The sequence below is a fragment of the Bos javanicus genome, chromosome 11 (assembly GCF_032452875.1).
Source record: "Bos javanicus breed banteng chromosome 11, ARS-OSU_banteng_1.0, whole genome shotgun sequence".
Lineage (NCBI taxonomy): Eukaryota > Metazoa > Chordata > Mammalia > Artiodactyla > Bovidae > Bos > Bos javanicus.
In genome coordinates, this window is record NC_083878.1 from 80,007,544 (window position 1) to 80,030,321 (window position 22,778).

At 41.1% G+C, this 22,778-nt stretch overlaps 2 protein-coding genes and 1 non-coding gene across 7 annotated transcripts; all 3 read left to right on the top strand.

The window, feature by feature from the left end:
- The first annotated feature begins 247 nt into the window (after positions 1-247).
- NT5C1B (5'-nucleotidase, cytosolic IB) lies at positions 248-14,277 on the top strand. 5 transcript variants are annotated; one of them, XM_061433245.1, is made up of 10 exons: positions 248-385; positions 2,438-2,527; positions 2,858-3,040; positions 3,658-3,795; positions 5,692-5,817; positions 6,108-6,275; positions 7,367-7,496; positions 8,932-9,054; positions 9,460-9,644; positions 13,911-14,277. In XM_061433245.1, exons 1-10 carry the CDS (start codon positions 353-355, stop codon positions 14,232-14,234), a joined length of 1,500 nt encoding a protein of 499 aa, XP_061289229.1. In that variant the 5' UTR covers positions 248-352; the 3' UTR covers positions 14,235-14,277. The 5 variants fall into 5 exon arrangements, with proteins under 5 accessions (XP_061289229.1, XP_061289230.1, XP_061289226.1 ...); XM_061433242.1 differs by having other exon boundaries at positions 249-385; positions 5,314-5,817; XM_061433243.1 differs by lacking the exon at positions 248-385 and adding an exon at positions 401-566 and having other exon boundaries at positions 5,314-5,817.
- Positions 6,912-7,018, top strand: LOC133257861 (U6 spliceosomal RNA). The gene has a single exon (XR_009739722.1). It is a non-coding gene; the product is annotated as a U6 spliceosomal RNA (small nuclear RNA).
- Positions 14,278-17,073: 2,796 nt separating the features above from the next.
- RDH14 (retinol dehydrogenase 14) lies at positions 17,074-22,002 on the top strand. The gene is made up of 2 exons (XM_061433247.1): positions 17,074-17,585; positions 20,953-22,002. Exons 1-2 carry the CDS (start codon positions 17,193-17,195, stop codon positions 21,568-21,570), a joined length of 1,011 nt encoding a protein of 336 aa, XP_061289231.1. The 5' UTR covers positions 17,074-17,192; the 3' UTR covers positions 21,571-22,002.
- The last annotated feature ends 776 nt before the right edge of the window (positions 22,003-22,778 follow it).

Here is a 22,778-nt window from a genome sequence, read left to right on the forward strand (position 1 = left end):
AATGTACACCCACAAACGGGATTGATAGGATAAGTAACTTAGAAATATTAGACAGATTTAAAAAGAAGGAAACAGTAATGCTGATGATGATATTAAACATTTGAACATTGTTTAGACATTGATTCATAAAAACCCAGACAATGGTTATGAATGGATGCACTCAAATAAATACTATTTCTTTTTTTAAAAAGTCACATATTCACAGAGTCAGCTGGTTACTATGGAATCACATATGATGTCATAAATTTGACATTCTAAATGCAAACCTAAACTGAGCAACAGAAACAACAGGAAATGGAGCTGGGGAGAAGAAAACCTACATAACAACAAAAGAATATCAGTAGTTAGAGAAATGAGTCAAACATCTCTGAAACAGAAAAAGAAGGTCAGTGAATTGAATGTCCTAGAATCTTGCCAAAGAACTGAGGAAACATAGATGTCAGCCCATCCTTTTCTCGGGGGCAATGCTTTGCAGCAATCAAATTTCAGAGGATGACCACACATAGAAACAAAAGGAGAGGTAAAGAATATGGAGAGTGGAGGAAAAGGAGCTGAAAGCATGTGGTGTAAGTCCATCCAATAATCAGCATTCATTGAGCAGATGCTCATACGCGAGTGGTAAGAGGTGAAACACAGTTGCTATCTTTGAAGAATGCACAGCCTAGTAGGAAAGAGAATACATAAACAAAGTTCAATTTGGCGCTCAGTAAAAGTGTGTACACAAGACACAGGCAACACGGAGGAATGTTTAACACTGGGAACTTCTCCCAGGTCATGCTGAGCTTAGCTCTGAAGAACACTGAGGGGAAAAGGAGGTTTTAAGAAAATAAGGGTGGTATACAGACAAATACAAGTCATTTGGCATAAATAGAACAGAGATAAGATGTAGAGTGGAGGGTATACAAGTTACAGGTAGACAGGATACAGCATGAGTCTCTTGTCTCTCTAACCAAGCGAATGAAGAATGCACCTGAAAATAAAGCATCAGTAGATTTATATTTTATAAATATCATAAATAAATCGAGTAGATAGACCTAGAAGTTGAGAGGATTTGAGGCCATAAAATCTGGTTAAAAGCTGTATTTTAAGATTACATGTCCATAATGATCTAAAGGCCTAGAACAAGGCAATGGTAAAAGAAATGGAGAAGAGGGACTGGATTCAAATATCTTTTGGATTTAGAAGTGGCGGGATTTTACGGTGGTGGTGGTGGTGTTTGTGTGTTTGGGGGCACGGTGACAAAAAGATTTTAGGATTAGTTCTAGGAATGCACAGCTATGCCATTCTCTTCAGACACAGACTCAATCACTCAACTCGAGATTTTTCGTGAGTGCAAGACACAGAGCATAAAGAGATTAACAGACTGCCCTTGAAAACCTCAATTTATGCTGGAAGTTGACTCCTTAAACAGATAAATAATATTAATCTTGACTGCATTATAGTTACTGAATTGGCAGGAAGCAATAGAAATACTGGTCCAGTAAAATAGTATTTCCTGCAATTGAAAATGAAAAAAAAAATGGAATAGATGTCCATGAAATAAGTTATCATCTTGTGTTTTCCTGCATGGCCTTCCCTATTAGTTTATTGATAAGAAACCTCTTTTCACTCTTGATGCTATGAATAGTTAGATGATACGGATAGAATACATGCCTATTGATTGATTTCTATAGGATTAAGGTCTTTGATTTTAAAAATCTATTATTGATGAGGCTCAGATCTACAGAAAATTGGTTTATGGAAAAAAAAAAAAAGAGAGAGAGAGAAGTTTCAATTCTACATGGCAAATGAAAAAGTTCCATAAGAAGCAACCTTCTGAGTAATGGGGAAAAAAATGTTCTGTGTAAGCAACTCCACACTTAATTCTAAGTGCTACTGACCTCTGGGAAATTATCCCAAAGCATTTCCCCCGTTATCATTTTTCAAATGATAAATGCATCATGTTTCGAAATCTATTGGGCTTTCTTGGTGGCTCAGTCGGTAAAGAATCCATCTGAAATGCAGGAGAATGCCTGTAAAGCAAGAGACCCAGGTTCAATTTCTGGGTCAGGAAGATCCCCTGGAGAAGGAAATGGCAACCCACTCCAGTACTCTTGCCTGGGAAATCCCATGGACAGAGAAGCCTGCTGGGCTACAGTCCATGGGGTCACAAGAGTCAGACGAGTCAGACACGACTTAGCAACTAAACTACCACCACCTCAAATCTATACATCAACAAATTTCTATATTAAAAATTTGTTCGTATAGTTCTCTGATATGTATTCTTTTTACTCACGCTTGTTAGAACAGGGGAAAAAATAATATCTAAAATCTATATTTTTTGATAATGGCAAGGAGACAAATTCTAATTCTTATTTATCCTTTCATTCCCCATACCCAAAGTTTCTAATGTCCCTGAGGTAAAAAATTAATAAACATTCTTTGTTTCCATGTCAAGAATGAGACTGGATCGAGGTACTCAAAAGACAGCCTAGAAGGAGACAAATCTAGAAAAGATTCTGAGAAATCAGTTCGTCTGACCACTCAGGTGAGCTGACCTCTTTAGAGTTGGTGAGAAAATTAAAGAGTAGACAGCATAACAAAAAATATTAGGGGGCAGTGGAGTTTGGGGAGAAAAGACCAAGCTATCAAGATGTGCATTAAGGGATACCTAATGCCCTTGTGGAGAGGTCGAGAAAAACCTAGGAGAAGCTAGCTGGTCCCTGCCTCCCAGTCCAGTCCACATCCCAGTCTTCATACAGAACAAGTGGTATAGAAACCTCTGCTCAGTCTAAGGGAAGAGACTGGTCTATGTTCAAATCAGGGAGGGAAGGGGAGTCTGGCCATCACATTGACCATTTTCTGCACCATCTTTCAGATGAGGCGTGCAGTCATACCGAATCACTCGCTGAGATGTTGCTCCATGCGGGGTCACCCATCGTGTAGACGCTGCCTTTGTGCAGCTGAGGGAAAAGTACTTCTTAGCCCCTGCCGCACAATACGTATTTATATTCACATGTGCCTGTTGTGGGAACAGGGCCGGCAGATCACGATGATCAGGGTGAGCAGAGATCAAACTATTGATTTTGGAGGGTAGCCACAGGCAATCTGGGTGAGGGGAAGGATACGGGAATAGAAATGTCCACTTGCCTCTCCATGGTCTCCTCCATCCTGTTCCTCCCAAAGGGAGTGCTAGAGGGCGCTATTCCTTCTCCTGCAGTGCCTGGAGCCCTGCGGCAGCCTTAACCAGGTACCAGCTGCTTTCATCTTTGCAGTCTGGTCAAAAGTGCTGGAGATGTCTTTTCAGCATCTGCTAACAGGCTTATCCTTAAGGAAAGATGTGGGGCAAAGGGAGGAAGAATGCTCAACTCTACTAAGCTTCGCTTAAGACTCTTAGAGTCACAGGTGAAAAAACATGAGATACCAGATTTGCTTCTTGGTTTTGGATGCCCTTCCAGGTAGATTCCCACTTCATGGATCCTCACAGAAGTTAGGATTCAATCAGAGCTAGAAAAATACACAAGGGCTAAGGCTGAATTACAGGTTATAGAGGTCAGGGACCTTCTCACTGATCACTGCCATATTTAGCTCGACATGGCTATTTCATCAGCACATGTGTGGAAGGACAGGGGGTGGGGGTGGGGTATTACACTTCTGGGTCTCTTCTCTCCTCAAAAGGGATCACAAGAATTAACTTTGCCGAAGTCAGACTCTCGAGGGTACGTAGTGCGAAATCAGTGGTCTCGAACTTCACGGAGCCCATCCACCAGACCTCCATCAGCAGAGGAGTCCAGAAGCAAGAACACCAGTCTTAAGGTAGAGATGGGCACGAAAGGGAAGAGCACATTGCAGAATAATAGTAATAATAACAGCAATGTGCATTGATACTTTCTATGTGCCAGGCCCTGTTCTGTGTACTTTATATCTTTCAGCTAATTAGTGTCACCCACTCCCACCCCCACTAATCCCCAGCGTAAGGAAACTGAAACACAGAGTCACCTAAGATTTCTCATTAGTAATGCCCACAGAACTAAATCAAAACCTAGAGTCTCTAGGTCTCTAAACGGCTCCCTGAATGATTAAACTCCACGGTTTCTCCTTCCTTACTTCACACATTTAAAAACTATTCATTGAGTACTCAAGACTCAGAAGAGGGGGTGAAAAGGTCAACAAAGGAGATAAATTGTTGAAGAATACTAGGCTGTGTGACACTGTGAGCCCTTAACTAGGCCTAGTCACACAAAAGAAAAAGTCTGTCGTGAGATTAAGTTTTTGAATGCAGAGGGTGACCCGGTCCCAGGCACTGGGAGAAACAATCTGTCTATCTTTGTGAGGACTGGCTCAATAATTTAACCAAGAACTTGCCTTTTGAAACTTGTGAAACAGTCACAAAAGCTGGAATGATATATGGATACTTATAATCTCTCTTACACCTTAGTGAAAGAGTCCTTTCTCTAGAAAGATTGCTTCCAGCTTAAGAAGATGATTCTCTCCAGTTGAACTTCCCTGGCACAAGAAACTCTGAAGGGGAGTCACTTGATTCTCCAGCCTGCCGACCTTCCCAGTATTCGCTGCTTTAACTACAGGGGGCAAAGGTGGAGACACATGCCCCGAGATGATGCTTTATAGAGTCTTCAGTGGTGGGGACTTCCGGTCCAGCCACTCGCTGAGTTAAGTGGAGGTGGCAGGTGGAGACAGGGGCAAGCAAGGTCCCTTACTCAAGCCCTCTGTCCTACCTGGAGGTCTCTGACTAAGCAGGTGTATGTGAACAAAGTGACAGAACTTTGTAAAGTGTGTGCCGACTATGTAGGAGCAAGGAAAAGGACCTCCACCCTGTCTATCACAAAAGGAAATGAACAAAGAAAGTGAAAGGGGCTGACAGGGCAGCTGGGGAAAATGAGAACTGTCTTTGTGTTCACATAACAGAAATGTCTAACATTTGGAGCCCCTTAAGCCCTATTTAAGGGCTTCCCTCATAGCTCAGTCGGTAAAGAATCTGCCTGCAATGCAGGAGACCCAGGTTCGATTCCTGGGTTGGGAAGATCCCCTGGAGAAGGAAATGGCAGCCCACTCCGGTATTCTTGCCTGGAGAATCCCTAGAGGAGCCTGGCAGGCTACAGTCCATAGGGTCGCAAGAGTTGGACACGACTTAGCGACTAAATTACTACTTCTACTACTAAGCCCTATTTAAAAGAAGCTGAGATGAACCAGGATCCATGTAAGAGCTAGGAATGGAACAGACAGAAGGGACAGCTCCTTGATGCCAGCTGGGTGGAGAGGAGTACAGGGACCCTAAGCAAACATGGAACCCAGAGGCCCACTTTCTTGTTCCAGCTCCCCAATAGCTCCACGACCTCCCGGACTTCATCCACCTCCCCTAGCCATCAAGAGTCACCGAAACAGCTGTCAGCACAGCCCTCACCAACCACGCAAAACATGCCACTCGACTCACGGAATTCCATGTCCCCAGAGGCCCAGCTGCAGACCACATCCCGGCGCACCACCAAGTCTGAGAATCCTGACACCTGGTCTCACAGCACGGGGCGAGAGATGCGAGAAAGCCGGGAGAAGAGAGAGTCCCGGGACACGCGAGACATGTCCCGCTCCCGGGACTCGCACGATTCCAGGGACACACACCAGCGGGAATACTCGCGCACGCCTCCCTCTGAATGGAAATCCTATACTCAGCGCAGGATGCTCTACCCCTCTCAGATGGACCACGACTGTGTGTCCGAACTGGCCAGGAAACGAGAGGAAGAGGAGGACGAGGATGAGGCCTACTGGGCGTCCGTGAGAACACTGTACGAGAAGACACCCAACTGCTCGCGCCCCAGGCCGGTGAGCAGGGCCTGCCTCCCCTGGGCACCCGGGTTTATCCCCACGCAGCCCAGCCCTGAGGCCTAGCTCCTCTCCGTGGTGCAGGGAAGCTCACTCAGGCCACTGCTTCTCCTCCCTAAACCTGCCCCTCTGCACTGTAGACGCCAGGATCCCATTCTTGGCTGTCTCCAGCATCCCAGTCCTCCAAGCCAGGACCACCTATTTGCTTCCCACCCTACCCTGGCATGAGCTCTATTCCTGACCCCTTTGTATCTGTGTGACTGTCCTCCTGTTGGTGCCCCTCTCTGCAGCCCAAACCCAAGCATGCCATCACTGTTGCTGTGTCATCCGGGGCACTCTTCAACATGATGGACAGCAGGAAAATCTATGATGAAGAGGGTCTGGAGAAATACATGGAGTATCAGCTTACCAACGAGAATGTCGTCTTGACCCCAGGGCCGGCCTTCCGCTTTGTCAAGGTACTCTGCAAAGCTGTCTCTGGCCCTCCAGGACTTTAGAGGGCAGGCAAGGACCCATGCCAACCCTTAGGATCTCATCCAGTTTTCCTATCATTCCTAGTCCACCCTTGTCATTTTTGCCATTTGCAAGTTGACCCTAGGTCACTTTGTATTTTCAAAGAAACTTCAACACTGTTGAGGGAGGGACTGCAGCCCGAGGTTTGGAACTCTGAGTCCAAATCCCGAGATCTGTAACAGAAACGATCATTCCCTCCACAGAAGGAGCAATAACCAGAAGCAATAGTGAGTTTACAATTCCAAGTAGTAGAAATGAAACACCCCATTCAAATATGATGAAATTCACATTAGCTTCTCCTGCCCCAAACACAGCACATTAAAAAAGTCAAGATGCTCTTGGCACTTAGGGGCATGATTTTAATAGAGAAAGTAATCTTGGAATTTGCACTAAAATGTATAGCACTTCTAGCTCTGATCCCCTATACAGCTTATACAAATATGATACAATAACATCATAACCAGGCAGAAACAAATGACACCTCTGCTAGTTGTAAGTAGAAAGTAGTTATGGAGCATAGTGGAATCATTGGAGGAAACCACAAACCTATTCTAAAGACTCACATTTAAAAAATAGACAAAATGCTCACTTTGGCGGCACTTGTGCTAAAATTGGAACAATATAGAGACCATTAACATGGCCTCTGTGCAAGGATAACATGAGAACTCTTGAGGCAGCCTATATGTTTCACAATAAAAAATAATCATCAGATGATCAAAAAAGGCAGGTTTTATGAATCAAAAACAAAAATAGACAAACCCTAAAAGGGTTAGCCTGATCTTATGTCTACCTCACAGAAATAATTCTAGTAAACCAAAACATCACCCATCTTTCAATAAACATTTGCTGAGGTCCTTTGTATGAGAGGCTGAAAATACTGAAATGAATGGCATAACCCTGCCTTAAAGGAGCCACAATCTCTCAGGGAAGAGTCTTCGGAGCTTGAATTGGACACCTAAGGGATCCGTTCCCTCCAGACCCCCGATGCCCACCTTGCCTGGCCCTCCTCACACACGTCCGTGTTTGTAACCTGCAGGCACTGCAGCATGTCAACTGTAGACTCCGTGAGCTGTATCCTGACGAACAGGACTTATTTGATATTGTACTGATGACTAATAACCATGCCCAAGTGGGAGTGCGGCTTATAAACAGCGTCAATCACTACGGTAAGTAAAATAAATAACGTGTGGAGGAACAGCTTGCTGCTCTGGAAGAGAGAAGCCATGTTATTTTGCTCGCCGTGGCCTAACTAATGCAGCCTCTTTGATACTGACACCCCCTTCTGCGTGAGAATGTTTATTTGCCTATGTCAGAACAAGAGAGGCCATGTTCATTTTTAACTTCAGCCCAGAGTCGGGCCCAAAGCTCTGGACTTAACTTGTCAAGTGTGAATTTCAAAGTCTTAATCCCAGGCCCTGCAATATATTTCTCTGTTTTACGTTTTTCACTTCTGAACTTGACTTCAAGGAGCCGTCAGCCTAGGGCTTTCTCTGTGTGATCAGACTTCTTGCTCACCACAGATGCATGTTAAAGGTTTTAAGGTTTTTACCTTTCCTTTCCACTCTTAACATCTGACTCTCCCCGGCTGCTTGCCCCATACATCAAATTCATACCCATGCCAGCAAAACTGTCTTTATTCCTTTACAGGGAAAATTTGTTTGACACTAGACTCTTCATGACATCTCCATCAGTGTGTTAGAGAGTTTCAAGGGAGGTCCCCATTTTTCCTCTTATGAATTTACCTGACTTATGTGGAGACCTTTAGCCTATTTGCTAAGTGACATGTCCAGTCTTATGGGTATGTCCAAGAAAAAATAAGATTTAAATTTGGTAAAATGATTATCCTTTAATTAAAAATAAATAAACTTAATTTAAAAATACTTTTATTACTAAATATAAAATTACTTTCTAAACAGTCCGTGCCAATTCATACTTTCATCCATAGTGTATGTAAGTGCCTATTTTACAGACTTCTCACCAGCATCTAGTGTTTTTTTAAAAACTTTGGTTGATTCAGAAGGCATTTAAAGGTCTATTAATTTTTAGTCTGATAATGACCTCATTTAAAATTTCAAGTCAAGAGAAACAATTTCAGACCTTTTGTTCTTCAGTTTTAGGGAAATAGTTTAAACCCTATCACTACTGACTATTACATTGTATTGTTACTAAGAAAATATGGGAATGGTACTTAAAAATAGAGCCACATCTCAGGTGGCCCTCTCATCAAGTGAGGAGGCTATAGCTGAAGTAAAGGTGCACTCTTCTAGCCTAGACAAGAGTCAATGTTATCTAGTAGGCTTAAACAAGTACTTATGTCTCAGTCTCCTTTTCTATAATGAGGATAATAATGCCTGCCATCACAGTTGTTGTGACAGTAAACTGGCGTGGCCTATCTGGACATACTTCATAAATTATTATGCAGCAGACACACCTACTATTATATAAAATAGCTGAGACATTTTTCAATATTGGTACTATGAACGTAATTCGAAAATTTCTCTAGGCACTCAGTTATTCTGAAGGCAGCTTTAATTTGCATTTCCAGTAAGCATGCTGTCTTTAACTTGCTGCCATAACAAAGTCTTTCTTGCCTGATAATAGGATTACTAATTGACCGCTTCTGTCTGACTGGAGGAAAAAGCCCCATTGGCTATTTGAAGGCATATCTTACCAACTTGTATGTTTCTGCGGATTCTGACAAAGTACTAGAAGCAATACAAGAAGGTATTCCTTGGTTTTTTTCTTTCTCGTTAATAAAGAAGTCTCACTAGTGTTTCCTTGGGCTCCAGTGATTATGTTGTTTACATCATTGTCACTGGATTTTCTGCTAAGGTGTTTCCACAAGTGGAAGCCCCTAAGTTTGTCTGTTAGAGCTTTGACCTTCCTTGAGGTGGACGTCTTCAGTGATTGTCCTACACCCATTTTACACCCTCCCATCCCTTATAGCAACAGAGGCAGCTCAAAGACAGCTCGTTTGAGATGTGTGGTTGTGAAGAGGAGTTGAGTTGTCAGGTAATAGCCAGAGAGGAAATTCAAGGTCTGGGAGGACTATTCTTAGTTTTGTTTTTAAATAGTAGACCCTAAAACTCATGGGCCTAAGACTGTTTATTAATTCCAATGGTCTGCCAGGGATCGCCTCCGCAACGATGTATGAAGGCGCCAAGGACATGTCTTACTGCGACACACAGCTCCGTGTGGTCTTTGATGGGGACGCCGTCCTCTTCTGTGAGGAGCCTGAACACAGTACCAAGGATCACGGGCTGGACAAATGCTTCCAACATGAAGCCCTAGCAGACAATAAGCCTCTTGGTCAGGTAGGTTCAGTGAAAGCTGCTTAATTTTGATCTACACATTTTCCAACATATAGATATAATTATTTCTTCACTGTTTTATAAAATTTTTTAGGCACTTCTCACTTCTTATCCTTTGTAGCCTTCTCTCTTTCTTTCATGAACTCCTCATTTTAAAGCTGCCAACGTTTTTTTTTGTGTGTGTGTGTGTGTTCTTTTATCCTTTTGGAAATGTTTCTATCCTCTCCCCATGATAAAGAGTTCATCTCCTCCAAATTATAAGTACAGAAAGAGAGGTAATACAGCTTACAAATTAGCCAATTCTACATAATAAGTTCTCAAAATAGTAAGACCATTTCCAGCCAGTCAGTAAACTTGTTGAATCTCTCATCCATGACCTCAGACTCCATGAAGGCATAACATGATTGAGAAAAATCTGCAAAACTGAGAGTTTGAATCCAGTCAAATAATGAACCTCAAACAAGTGCAAACTATGAACAATGAATCAAACTGAAATTAAAATTTTAGGTTTGGGGAAATCAATCCATGAATTGAAGTGTTAAAGTTGTGGTCTAAAATAAACAAAACCTACAACTTCGAAACCAAAGGAGATCTGAATAGCAAAATTTTCTCCAAACTGAATAGGAAACAATAGATCATTCAGGTTTAACCTGTGAATCTTACCAAGACCTTTTTTTAATTGGCATTTTTTTCTCAGCTCTTCTTGAACTTAAGATGTACTTAAATATTATTAGTTTTATTACATTTATAAAACTATGAAGAGACTAGTTGAAAGCTGAATGTTTTACTAACTTACCGCACATTACAGCTCAAGTGATATTTAAATTCTATGTGTTCATGTGTGTGTTTAACTTCATAGTCCCTTCCTAAATAGCTTGTTTAGAAGTCTTGAGCTCATGTCAAGAAGTTGTTCAGTGTTAACAAAGTTTACTAATAAAAGGAATACCCTTTGTTATAATTGACATGCTTGCTTTGCTGAAATTTAGAGCCAATTGTATATTAACCTTTAAATATTATTAAAATGTACAAGATCTCTAAAAAATAGCATTTAAAAATTCTGAAAATAATTATTTCAAGATAATCTTAAAACACCGTTTTTCCTCATCCCCGGGAAATAATCAAACTTTCTTTTAGATTCTGTACTTATCAGTTCCTTTTTTCCATATTTTAAATCATTTTCCCATTAAACAATCGTGAAGCTCAACACTGGTTATTGGAGAAATACCCAATGAATTTTATTAAGCATACTTGTTTCCATAATATGGTCCTTCTGACGGTGGAAAAATATGCTACTTTTCACATAGAAAGGGTAGCTCTTCTATAAAGACCAGACTTCGCCAGATGTTTCCACTGATGGGAAAGAAGTTATGAGGTATGATTCCTAACTATGATTTTCAATTATGTTGGCCGTGGGGCTTGTGGTTTGGTCATAACAATGTCCAATTGTCTCAAATGGAGGAGATCTGAGGGTCACCAGCAAATGGGACAGCTGGACAGGATTAATTTATCCACTCTCATTGTCTCCTGATTTGATATCTGTCTCATTTCACCATTCTAGAATAGTGATCTCTGTGTATGTGTGTGCGCACACATGCATATGGGTGTGTATGTGTCTGTTTTAATCAGAGTTGTTGAGGTGTACTTCATATACAGTATAATTCATCATTTTTAGTGCATGGTTCTGAGGGTTTTGGCAAACATACATGTACAGACATGAAACCATGATCGAACTCAAAATACTAACAAAATTCACTTGTGTTTCTTTGTAAGTCATTGTACTCCCTCTCTTTAGGATCTGTCAACCACTAATCTGATTTCTGTCCCTAATGTTTTGCCTCTTCAGGTATCATATAAATGGAGCCCCAAAGGATGCAATCTTTTGAATTTGATTTATTTTACTTCAAATGATGCATTTGAGATTCATTCATGTCATTCGTGTATCAGTAGTGCATTCCTTTTTATGCTGAGTATTAGCCTTTTCTACAGAGAAGGCAATGGCAACCCACTCCAGTACTCTTGCCTGGAAAATCTCAGGGACAGAGAAGCCTGGTAGGCTGTAGTCCATGGGGTCACTAAGAGTCAGACTCGACTGTGTGACTTCACTTTCACTTTTCACTTTCCTGCATTGGGGAGGGAAATGGCAACCCACTCCAGTGTTCTTGCCTGGAGAATCCCAGGGATGGGGGAGCCTGGTGGGCTGCTGTTTATGGGGTCTCACAGAGTCGGACACAACTGAAGCGACTTAGCAGCAGAGGCAGACTGTTCTATGGATGAACCACATGTTCTTAACAATAATTTAGGTCATTTCCAGTTTGGGACATTTATAAATAAAGCTACTTTAAGCGTTTTCACACAGGATTCTGTGTAACATAAAATCTCATTTCTCATAGGTAAATATCTTGGAGTAAGATTTCTAGGTCACAGGATAAATATACGTTTAACTTTAAGGAAACTATTTTCCAAAGTGGTCATACCACTTTGCATTTCCATGAGAGATCTTTTACTCTGCATCCTTGCCAGTATTTGGTGATGTCAGTTGTTTTTCATCTGTTTGTTTTAAGCTGTTCAGTGGTTACATAGTAGCACCTCATTGTGATTTTAATTTGCATTATCCTAATGACAAATGATATTGAACATTTTATTAAGTGCTTATTTGCCATTATATGTATTCTTTGGCAAAAAATTTCTGTTCAGATCTCTTGCTCATGTGAATTGGGTTGTTTTTCATTTTATTATTGAGTTCTGAGAGTTCTTTATATATTCTGGGTACAAGTCCTTTATCATATATTTCTTTGCAGATATTTTCTCTCAGTCTGTGCTTGTTTTTAATTTAAATATTGTTCAGTGTCCTTCAATTAGCAGAAACTTATTTGTTGCTGTTGTTAAGTTACTCAGTTGTGTCCAACTCTTTGAGACCCCATGGACTGTAGCCTGCCAGTCTCTCTGTTCATGAGATTTCCCAAGCAAGAATACTGGAGTGGGTTGCCATTTCCTTCTTCAGAGGATCTTCCTGATTCAGGGATCAAACCTGGGTCTCCTGCACCGTAGGCGAATTCTTTACCATCTGAGCCACCAGGGAAGCCTCAGATTAAAATCTACCATCTTCCTATTTTTTGGATTTGTTTCATCTTGAGTTAACTTTAATTTTTTTCCTTTTATTATTTTTGCTTTTTAACTTATTGTACCTGGGGGCTCCCCAGGTGGAACAAGTGGTAAAGAATCTGCCTGCCAAGGCAGGATATATAACAGACACAGGTTCAGCCCCTGGGTTGGGACAATCCCCTGCAGGAGGAAATGGAAACCCACGCCAGTATTCTTGCCTGGAGAATCCCATGGACAGGGTAGTCTGGAGGGCTGTGGTCCATGGCGTCACAGAGTCAGACACAACTGAAGTGACTTAGCACTTGTTGTACATATTGTATGTTTTTAGGCTTCCTAAAATTGCATAACCATTAATGATTTATTACTCATGTTAGATTTTATAGTAGTTAGCATCAGATATATAATATACAACCTTAATTGATAACAGTCTACTTTCATAATAATATTATGCCACATCATGTATAACGGAAGAATCTTACAATAGTACACTCTTAATTCCTCCCTCTCATGTTTTGTGATACGGTCATACATTTTAATTTCACCTATGCTATAAACTCAAGTTTTGTTTTAAAAATTAAGACTTTATGATTGTATCACATAGCAAAATCCAATTCTCTGTCCTGTGCTAGAGGTACAGCTAAAAGTAAGTGTTCAGAAAGGTTGAAGATAAAAGTAAGTGTGAAGTAGGGTATATATAAATTACAGTAAATATAGACAAGATTGGATTCAAACCCTGAAGAAACTGAACAAGATAGAAAAGTACACTTTATATAAATATTAAAATGTACAATTCTACAAAAATAAATAAATTTAAAAAGTAGTGGTTTTGGTTCAGTTCTAAGCTAAACTTTAGAGTAACCCCATTTTCCCATGGATAGTTTACGTCTGTTGCCCTGGTTCAACTTTTTACAGAAGCTTCTTTCACTCTTAAAATGTGTGTGTTCAAATGATAAATTATATGGCCATCCTATTTTGTATTCTAAGAATGCAAGGATGGTTCCATACAAGGAAATATAATCACAATAAACGAAAGAGTTTCAGCAATGTATTACTGGTCTATACTGCATGCTTCATGCAGTATTACACGTTTCTTATAAATATCTGCTTTTTTAGCATTCACTTCCTTTTGCTCCATGGATGACAGCTGTGACATATTTTCTTTTGCAGGGTCCCTTGAAAGGCTTTATGGAAGATTTAGGCAGACTGCAAAAGAAGTTTTATGCCAAAGACGAACGGTTATGTTGCCCTATCCGGACCTACCTGGTTACAGCCAGGAGTGCAGCCAGTTCAGGCGCCCGCGTGCTGAAAACCCTTCGCCGCTGGGGTCTAGAAATAGACGAAGCTCTTTTCCTTGCTGGAGCCCCCAAAGGTCCCATTTTGGCAAAGATAAGGCCCCATCTCTTCTTTGATGATCATATGTTCCACATTGAAGGGGCACAGAAATATGGCACCACCACAGCTCATGTACCTTATGGAATTAGTCAAAAGTGAACAATTAGGGATGGGGAGGAGAAATAAAGCATCGAGTCTGGTATTATGGAATCATCTGTGGATCCCTAGGGTAATTAGGTATTTAAGTAGACTAGACCTCACAACTTTGTTAATTTGCAAAGGTTTTCTCTTGAGTTTTCAAAAACATTTTGAACTCTCAGGTTACCTTCAAGCTATTTCCATTTGAGCTGTCAATGCTGTTGATAACATTGCAACTACCTCTGTGTATAAGTCATAGTGATGACTCTTTAGAGTAAGTTTAGAACTTGCAAAAGGGCTATGTCAGAAGCCTACTTAGTTTTACAAAGCATTGCTCATTTTTGGATGTTGGTAGCTAGAATGAATCATTACCCATCATTGTTATAGAATAGTGGGTCTTCACAAGTGGAAAGATAGGGGTTAAGTACACTCTTGAAAACTGGAGCTTTTTAGTCTGTTGTCCCTGCCTTTCTATCAGTGCAAAAATGAAAATACCACTCTACCTGCCTGAGTATACCGATTTTGATATTGTTCATTCAGAAATAAAGAAGCTAGTTATTCATACAAGTTACTTTCATCCAAGATGAGTTCCAGACACAGCATCCTAGAATCTTTGAAGCTTATTTGGTGGATTCATTGCCTCTGGACTACATGGCTTCATATTTGAAGTCTCTGGCTTTCGTTCTGGCAGGTAGGTCCAACGTTTGTACGAGGAAAGAAGTCTTGGCTACCACTTCAAAATGTGACAGTAAGTGTAGTTTCCTAGCTTCATTGTTGTCATTCTTTTGTGATTTTCGTTTACAAAAGAAAAAAAGCATTGATTGGTTAGTAATCATAATCTACTACAATGTTAGAAACAATGAGCTGGTTATTTTCAATGGTTACTTTATTTTTCATCAAAGCAAACTTCATGACATTATCACCTTCCTTTTTTTTTTTTTTTTTTTTTTTGTAATCAGTGAAGAACCTAACACTCAAAAAGATTAAATAGTTTGACGGGGAATGTACAGGTAATAAATGGTAGGACTAAGATTCAAATTCAGATCTCACTTCAAAAGCTATATGCTATTTCCCTTCCTCATACCCTCTCTTGCTCCTTCTACTCCATTTCTTCTCTACCCCACCCACATATTCCATACCTAGTTCTATTAAATCAGACCGCTGCTGACACAGACTTTTTGATCTGCTTCCTAACTGGATGTAAGCCAGTCTAAAATAATATCGGTCATTATGCTTTCTGAGTACCTACTGTTTTCTCTGCATTACCCAATAATAAGGCCACAAGACAGACTCAGATATTATCCCATCCCATCCTATTTAACAATCCCTTAGAAAAAATCAAATGTACAAGTTCAAATACCCAACACCAGAGGGTTAATAGTCTTCAGTGCCAACTGAGGTTGAAGCAGAGATCTATATGGGCTGGAAGTTGTCAGGAAATGAAGGTGGGCTTTGAAGGATGGGAAGATGTGGAAGGAGAGAAAGGAAGAGAGAGAGGAAACATGTGCTCCTGGCTCAGTGAGTTGGAGAGGCAGCATCAAGTTACAGGTAAGGTGGAATAAAGGCCTCCCTTTCAAGACTGTTGTTCCTGGTGCTCATCCCATCTCTGAGCTCCATTCTCAGCACTCAATAAGAAAATACCTTCTGGCATCCTACCCGTTTGCTCTTTGTATTAATATTATGCCTTTGGTTGCATGTTATATCCTTCCCAAATATAAGGAAGTGGAGGAGGGATTATCAAAATCATCTGTGGAGTGTAGTTCAAATTATAAAGGTTGTGTGTCTCATCTTTTGTCCTAAAGATTCTAGAATGGGGGCAGGCAGAGAGGTCTCTGTCCCAGACAGTAGGCACCCTGAGGGCAGAAATAGGACCCTATTTCCTTGTGACTCCACAGGGCACTGGGCCTGGCACACCCTAGATGGGTGAGTAGATAAATGTATTCCAGCTTAAGGGTAACCTGGCCTAAAGTTTGAAGTTTGCAGCTCAAAGATGTATCTCTGTGGCAATAGCCACCCCCACCTCCCTCATTTTTGAAGCATTTTACAATGTAAAAAACACTTTCACTTCCTTGTTACATTTAATATCCTCTGCAAACAGGAAAGAAGACACTTGTGGATGAGCCTGTAAGTCTATATGTACAGTCAGCCCAAGCTTTCCACAGTGTATCTCTCTCAGTGTCCCATAAGACCATCTGAGGATGACTTTTTATACAGTGATCAATGCTAAATAGTCTTCCGTTACCAGATCAGCCACATCAGAATCACCTAGGAACCTGTTAGAAATGCAAAGTCTCAGGTTCTATCTTGGCTTCTAATGAATTCGAAACGCTAGTGCCTGGGCCCTGAAATTTCTTGTTTTTACATGTCCTGTGGGTGATTCCAATGCAACGCCGAAGTCTGAGAACCGCAGATCTATTCTGTTTCTAACTGATTCATGCTGCTTAAGTTCTTAGCATCAGCTATGGGGGTCGGGGGGTGGGAAGCGTTTCCTCAGACTTCAGTTCCACAGGGACCATCCTCCAGAGAATGAAGGTAAACTGAACTGAGGGTTAACAAGTCCCAGGTGTCCTAAACGGAAAACACAGTAAACGAGCCCTAAATTGTGGGATTTGTAAAGCAGCCTAAAAAGAGATTCGTAAGTTCAAAGTAGTCATTAGGCATCCCACAGGCAAGGCCACCACCACTCTGGGATTTCCGTGGGCAGTGGCCTCAGGAGCCTGAAAATCTAAGGACCTGAGGTCACCCTCCTCTAGCGATGGGAGCCCATTCCACCGAGGCACCACAAACGCCGGACTCTCTTAGCCAATCAGGTGCCCTCGGAAAGGAGACTACAAGTCCCAGCATGCCCCACGCCGCCTTCAGGAGACGACGAACCGCGTGCCCAGTGTCCTTTGCGTACAGGTGGCCGGCTTTGGACCTGGCAAGCCGCGACCCCGGAAGTCCCGCGCAGGGGCCGGTGGGCCCTCGGCCCCGGCGGCTATGGCAGTGGGTACCGCGGCAGCGTTACTGGCTGCACTAGGTGGGATCCTGTGGTTAGCCGCCCGGCGGTTTGTGGGGTCCAGCGTCCAGCGGCTGCACCAAGGCAGGGACTCCGGCCTCATGCGCGGGAAGACCGTGCTGATCACGGGGGCGAACAGCGGCCTGGGCCGCGCCACAGCGGCCGAGCTGCTGCGCCTGGGGGCTCGAGTGATCATGGGCTGCCGGGACCGCGAGCGCGCCGAGGAGGCGGCGGGCCAGCTCCGTCGCGAGGTCTGCCCGGCGGGAGGCCCCGACTCGGGGCCCAACTCCGGCGGTGCCGGCGAGCTCGTCGTCAAGGAGTTGGACCTCGCCTCGCTGAGCTCCGTGCGCTCCTTCTGTCAGGAGATGCTCCAGGTGTGGGGCTTGGGGCACCTTCTGGAGATCCGCGACCGGCTATTGTGGGGGGTCTCGACGGCCAGGGCGGGGCCTGGAGGGCCGTGGGTTGAACGAGGAAAGGACCGCCCACAGTCGAGGGGGTGTGACCTTGGGAATGACCGAGGCCAGGGGTAGAAATGATCGAGTGATGGAGGCGGCTGGGGAATTGAAAGCTGGAAAAATTGGGGGGAAAAAAAAGTGGACCCAAGAGGAAAATAAGCGAATTTCTGAACATTTCCTCTTGCCATGTGAGGACAGCCCAGGAGGAGACACGCCAGTTCTCTGAATTGTTTTTTTCCTGTGTCCCAAGTGACTCTTTTGCACTAAGCCATCTCTCAAAGAGCCTGAGAGCAGATAGGGGAGGTTGCTCGCCAGGGACTTTGGAGCAAGTCTTTTTTTTTTTTTTAATTTTCCCCTGCTGGAGTAGGAAGTTGCTCTCTGCCACCAGTGAATTCTTGAGTAGTATCCTTAGCGGGGACTCTGGCCTAATTTCCAAATAGACTGGAGCTTGGAACGCCAGTGGTCATGTGCTCTAAACAGGGACCGAAATAAAAATATCATACCTAGTATTTATTGAAAATGCCTGTGTGCCAGGAGCTGTTCTAAGCATTTCAGATATATATATATATATATACACACATATATATATACACATACACACACACTTCTAATTTTTAATGAAATTAAAGTGACTTTGGCTGCTATTGTCATCTGGTCCTCACTGTGACCCTGCGAAGTAGGCATTACTATCCCCATTTTGCATCGTAAGGCTACTAAGGCACAGGTAGGCTAAGTAATTGGCCCAGGATCTCTCTAAAGCCCTTGCTTTCAACCCCTCTACTTCTTCTGTGTGCCAGTGAGGTAGAGGATTTCTTTGTATAGATAGTAAATATTACACTGAAATGGATGTCCTCTGCTGAATTTGTGATAGAAGGGTTTCCTGCAGAGGTGACTTGCCAGAGGTCTTCAGAAGAGTGATGTCTAAAATTACCTGGCATAAAAAAAAAGAGCCCATATGAAAAGAAGTCTCCTGGGTCTAGAACAGAAGCTTCATACAGTTCTAATTTTTTCATGATGCCCTTGGGTCAAAACAAAAACTTAGTTTATTCATTAAGTAACTAGGTCCAAACAACCTATTAATTATTTCTGTAACAACAGCTGTTTGGAAAAAAAATATATACATAGCTGAAAGAAAAGATACTTTTATTTCATTTTTTAATAACCATAATTATCATAACCATACGTATACTATTGGGAAATGTGCATCTGTTCACTGTACCAGCTTGTCGGAATCAGATTGGATTTTGCCACCCTCATTTCTGTTCTCTGCTGATTTTTAACATCGTACTTGCATTTATTACAACTGCTAAACACTCACCTTTGCAAAGATAGGACACCATCAGAAGGAATATAGAATATATTATATTGAATATATCCAATATAAAATGTTGAAGCTGTGTGCCACTTGGAGACTGTAGTTGAGATGTTGAGCAACATATTGTTTTGTTTGCCTTGAAATTTTAAAACACTCCAGATCATCCTGAGAGTTCTTGTGACTCTTAGGGTTCCTTAATGCACAGTTGGGGAGCTGTTACAGATCTAAAGAGGTGTGTTTCATTTTGTTTTTAGGACTAGTATTACATTATCAAGTAAAACAGGTTTAGAAAATAAGAAGTAATAGTTTATAAGAGATGTTGGAAGGATCAAAAACGGACCTTCCTATTCATTAAAGATGTAGATGGGGCAGCAGTGTATACTTATTCCTTGATACTATGGTTTTTTATTACTTTGAAAAGTAAAGGCACTTGACAAACCAATTAAAAGTTAAGGAAATAAACAGATAACAAAGTTGTTGTCCTTCCTGCTAAGTATGTATTAAGTTCCTTCCTGGCTCTGAAGTTCAGTAGTTCAGTGACTGTAATCAGAATTCAAAAAAAAGGAAGTGTAAATTTCCCACAAGTTGGTATTCTTGGTATTTATCTCATTTATCTTCTAGAACTTAAAAAACAGTAAATGATAAAGTCTTAAAATACACAAGCCCAGCAAAGAATGATGGCTTAGAAATGATTAATACAGGAAACTCTTCCAAAGGATTACTGAAAAGAACACTCCTTTCTTTCCCCCACGGGTGAACTTTTGCCTTCTTTTTGAAGTCGACTATTGGAAAAGCAAAAGGTGCTGAGACAGACAGAATGAGAAATAGTTAATCCTCTGACAGGTAGGCTCTGATAACAGTTGTGAAATTTAACACATTTTTCTTTTCATTTATGTTTGGCAAAAGGACCAGTAATATTTGAAATTTGACCTCAGATTTATATAATTGTGGGTCATCACTGTGTCTTTACACCTGGAACACGTATGTTTTTTTTTTTTTCCTCTGCCTATCAAAAGAGACAGAGGAACCAGGAAAGGATGAGGGAAAGCCACCTTACATTAAGTAAGGAATGAAAAGACTTCCCTTTTGACAGTCTAAATTTTAGGACTTTAATCTGGAGGGATGCAGAAGGATATGATCAAACTGCAGAACTCTAACTGTATAGATCTCCTAAGTTGGGGACCCTTTGAAGCTTGAAAGCTTTTCATATAGGAAAAAAGAACTGTGAATTCTAAAATCATAATAGAGGTCAAAGGTGCTTGTTGGGTCTACCTCCTGTTAGTCTCCTTTTCTGTTATTGTGAGACTTGGTATATCTGATTCATGGTGGTGTTTCTGGTATTTGTATAACTGTAATTTTTGTCTTAATGTTCTTTGATTTATTCATGATGTTCTCTCCAGTCTTAATTTGTATCCCTGATGCTCTCTATTTCTTGGCCCAGTTGTAAGGAAACAACTTGAAGTTGCTCCATCTGCATGGTGCCTTTTACCTTTAGAAAACCAGAGTAAAGCAATCCTGACTTACCCCTGGGAGTGAACAGTGCTGACCTGTCTTCTGCTGTAGTTCCACTCTTGAGCTCACATTGGTTGTCTCACTTTGGTTTAAAAATCTCAATTAGAAAAGCAGTCTAGCTTACCAGTTAAGAATAGGGCCACTGTGTCAATCTCATCTTCAGATTTTTGTTTGCCACTGAGGAACCCTGTAATACCGGACATATCACCTAACTTTAGTGCTTTCGTTTGCTTATAGAATTGTTAAGAGTAGATGATGATAACATGAAAAGCACAAGTCAGGCACCTCATAAGCATTTAAGTTGTCATCGTCTTTTTTTCTCTCAGTTGTTGAAAACTCATAGAGGCATTTTTTAGAATTTTAGTAGTTTGTGGGAATTTTTCTTTTTTTTTAATTTCATTTTAGGCACGTTTAAGGCCTGTGTTCCTAATTCTGCCGTTTTCTTTTTGCCATTTGAAGGAAGAGCCTAGACTGGATGTGTTGATCAATAATGCTGGGGTCTTCCAGTGCCCTTATTTGAAGACTGAAGATGGATTTGAGATGCAGTTTGGCGTGAACCATCTGGGACACTTCCTACTCACCAACCTTCTCCTTGGACTCCTCAAAAGTTCAGCTCCCAGCAGAATTGTGGTCGTTTCCTCTAAACTTTACAAATATGGAGACATCAACTTTGAAGACTTGAACAGTGAACAGAGCTATAATAAAAGCTTCTGTTACAGTCGGAGCAAACTGGCTAACATTCTTTTTACCAGAGAACTAGCCCGCCGCTTAGAAGGCACCAGCGTCACTGTGAATGTGTTACACCCTGGCGTAGTGCGGACTAACCTCGGGAGGCACATACACATCCCACTGTTAGTTAGACCACTTTTCAATTTAGTGTCATGGGCTTTCTTCAAAACTCCAGAAGAGGGGGCCCAGACTGCAGTTTATTTGGCCTCTTCACCTGAGGTCGAAGGTGTTTCAGGGAGGTACTTTGGGGACTGTAAAGAAGAAGAACTGTTGCCCAAAGCTATGGATGAGTCTGTGGCGAGAAAACTTTGGGATATCAGTGAAGTGATGGTTGGCATATTAAAATAGGGACAAGGAATGGACGAGAGCTGTTTGGAAAACCGGATAGCAGCCCTGTCTTTAGTCAGGAATGGTGTGTCTTGGATCCTTGCTGCTTGAAAATACAATTTTGGTTTTACAATAGTACTGCTAAGAGGTTCATAGAGGTATTTTTAAGTTACTAAGAAGTTATTATTTGGAGAGCATAAAATTTCCCAAAAGATGTTTTAAATATATATAATAAGCATATCAATAATTATGAGTGATATGTTTATGCATGGATTACAAATATTGAAGAATTTAATGACTTGAAATAGATACCTTGAGAAGTTTTTCACATAACTGTGAGTTTTATGGTATATTTAGTGTTAAATATTTTAATGATGATACTGGCTTTTGTGGGGAATAATATGCCTGGTGTGAATGCACAATTCTTACTTGGAATAAATTTATTGATACAGATTCTTAATTGTGTTTTTCTTTAGAAGCTTCACTGAAGTTAGTCCTTTATCATATCACTAGCCTCTACTGATGGTATGGCCAGTGTATTTTCTTCCCACACATTTTGTGCACTGCTTTAAGAAGTAATATTTCTAAAATATTAAAATTTGAAGTATTATTTCTAAAATTTGAAGTATTATTCAAATATAGAAGCTGTGTGGGTAAACCAGATTATAGCAATGCTTTGAGAATGGAGTTCTCAAAGGCTTTTCCTGAAAGAAATTTGTGGAATTCAGTAGTTTATAAGCAATTTCCAGTTAAACTTTTTAATATACTTTTGAGACTCTCCCTCAACTGGCCACAGGCTTACCTTGTACTCTTCACTCAGTGCTGTCCAGTCGAATTTTCTGAAGTGAGGAAATAATTCTGTCTGCACTGTCCAACATGACAGACTCTAGACACATGCACTTACTGAGCACTTGAAATTTAACTAGCAATTTAGTACACTAATTATTTGTTCACAACTCCAATTAGGCAGTTGGGATAGGAGTTATCCAAGGAAATATATTCTTACTAGATTTATTTCCTCAAGAACCAAGTATTGTACCTGATACACAGTACATATTGAATAATGAATTATGTATGAATAAATATTAAAATTAAGTAGGAATATTATAGGCATCAAAAATAATTTTAACTTTGTTTTAACCATCTCATAATATTGGCAAAGTGAATTATGACAGTGAAGAATAGACTGAACTACACAGAATTTAATGACCATTTTGACCAGGAGCAGT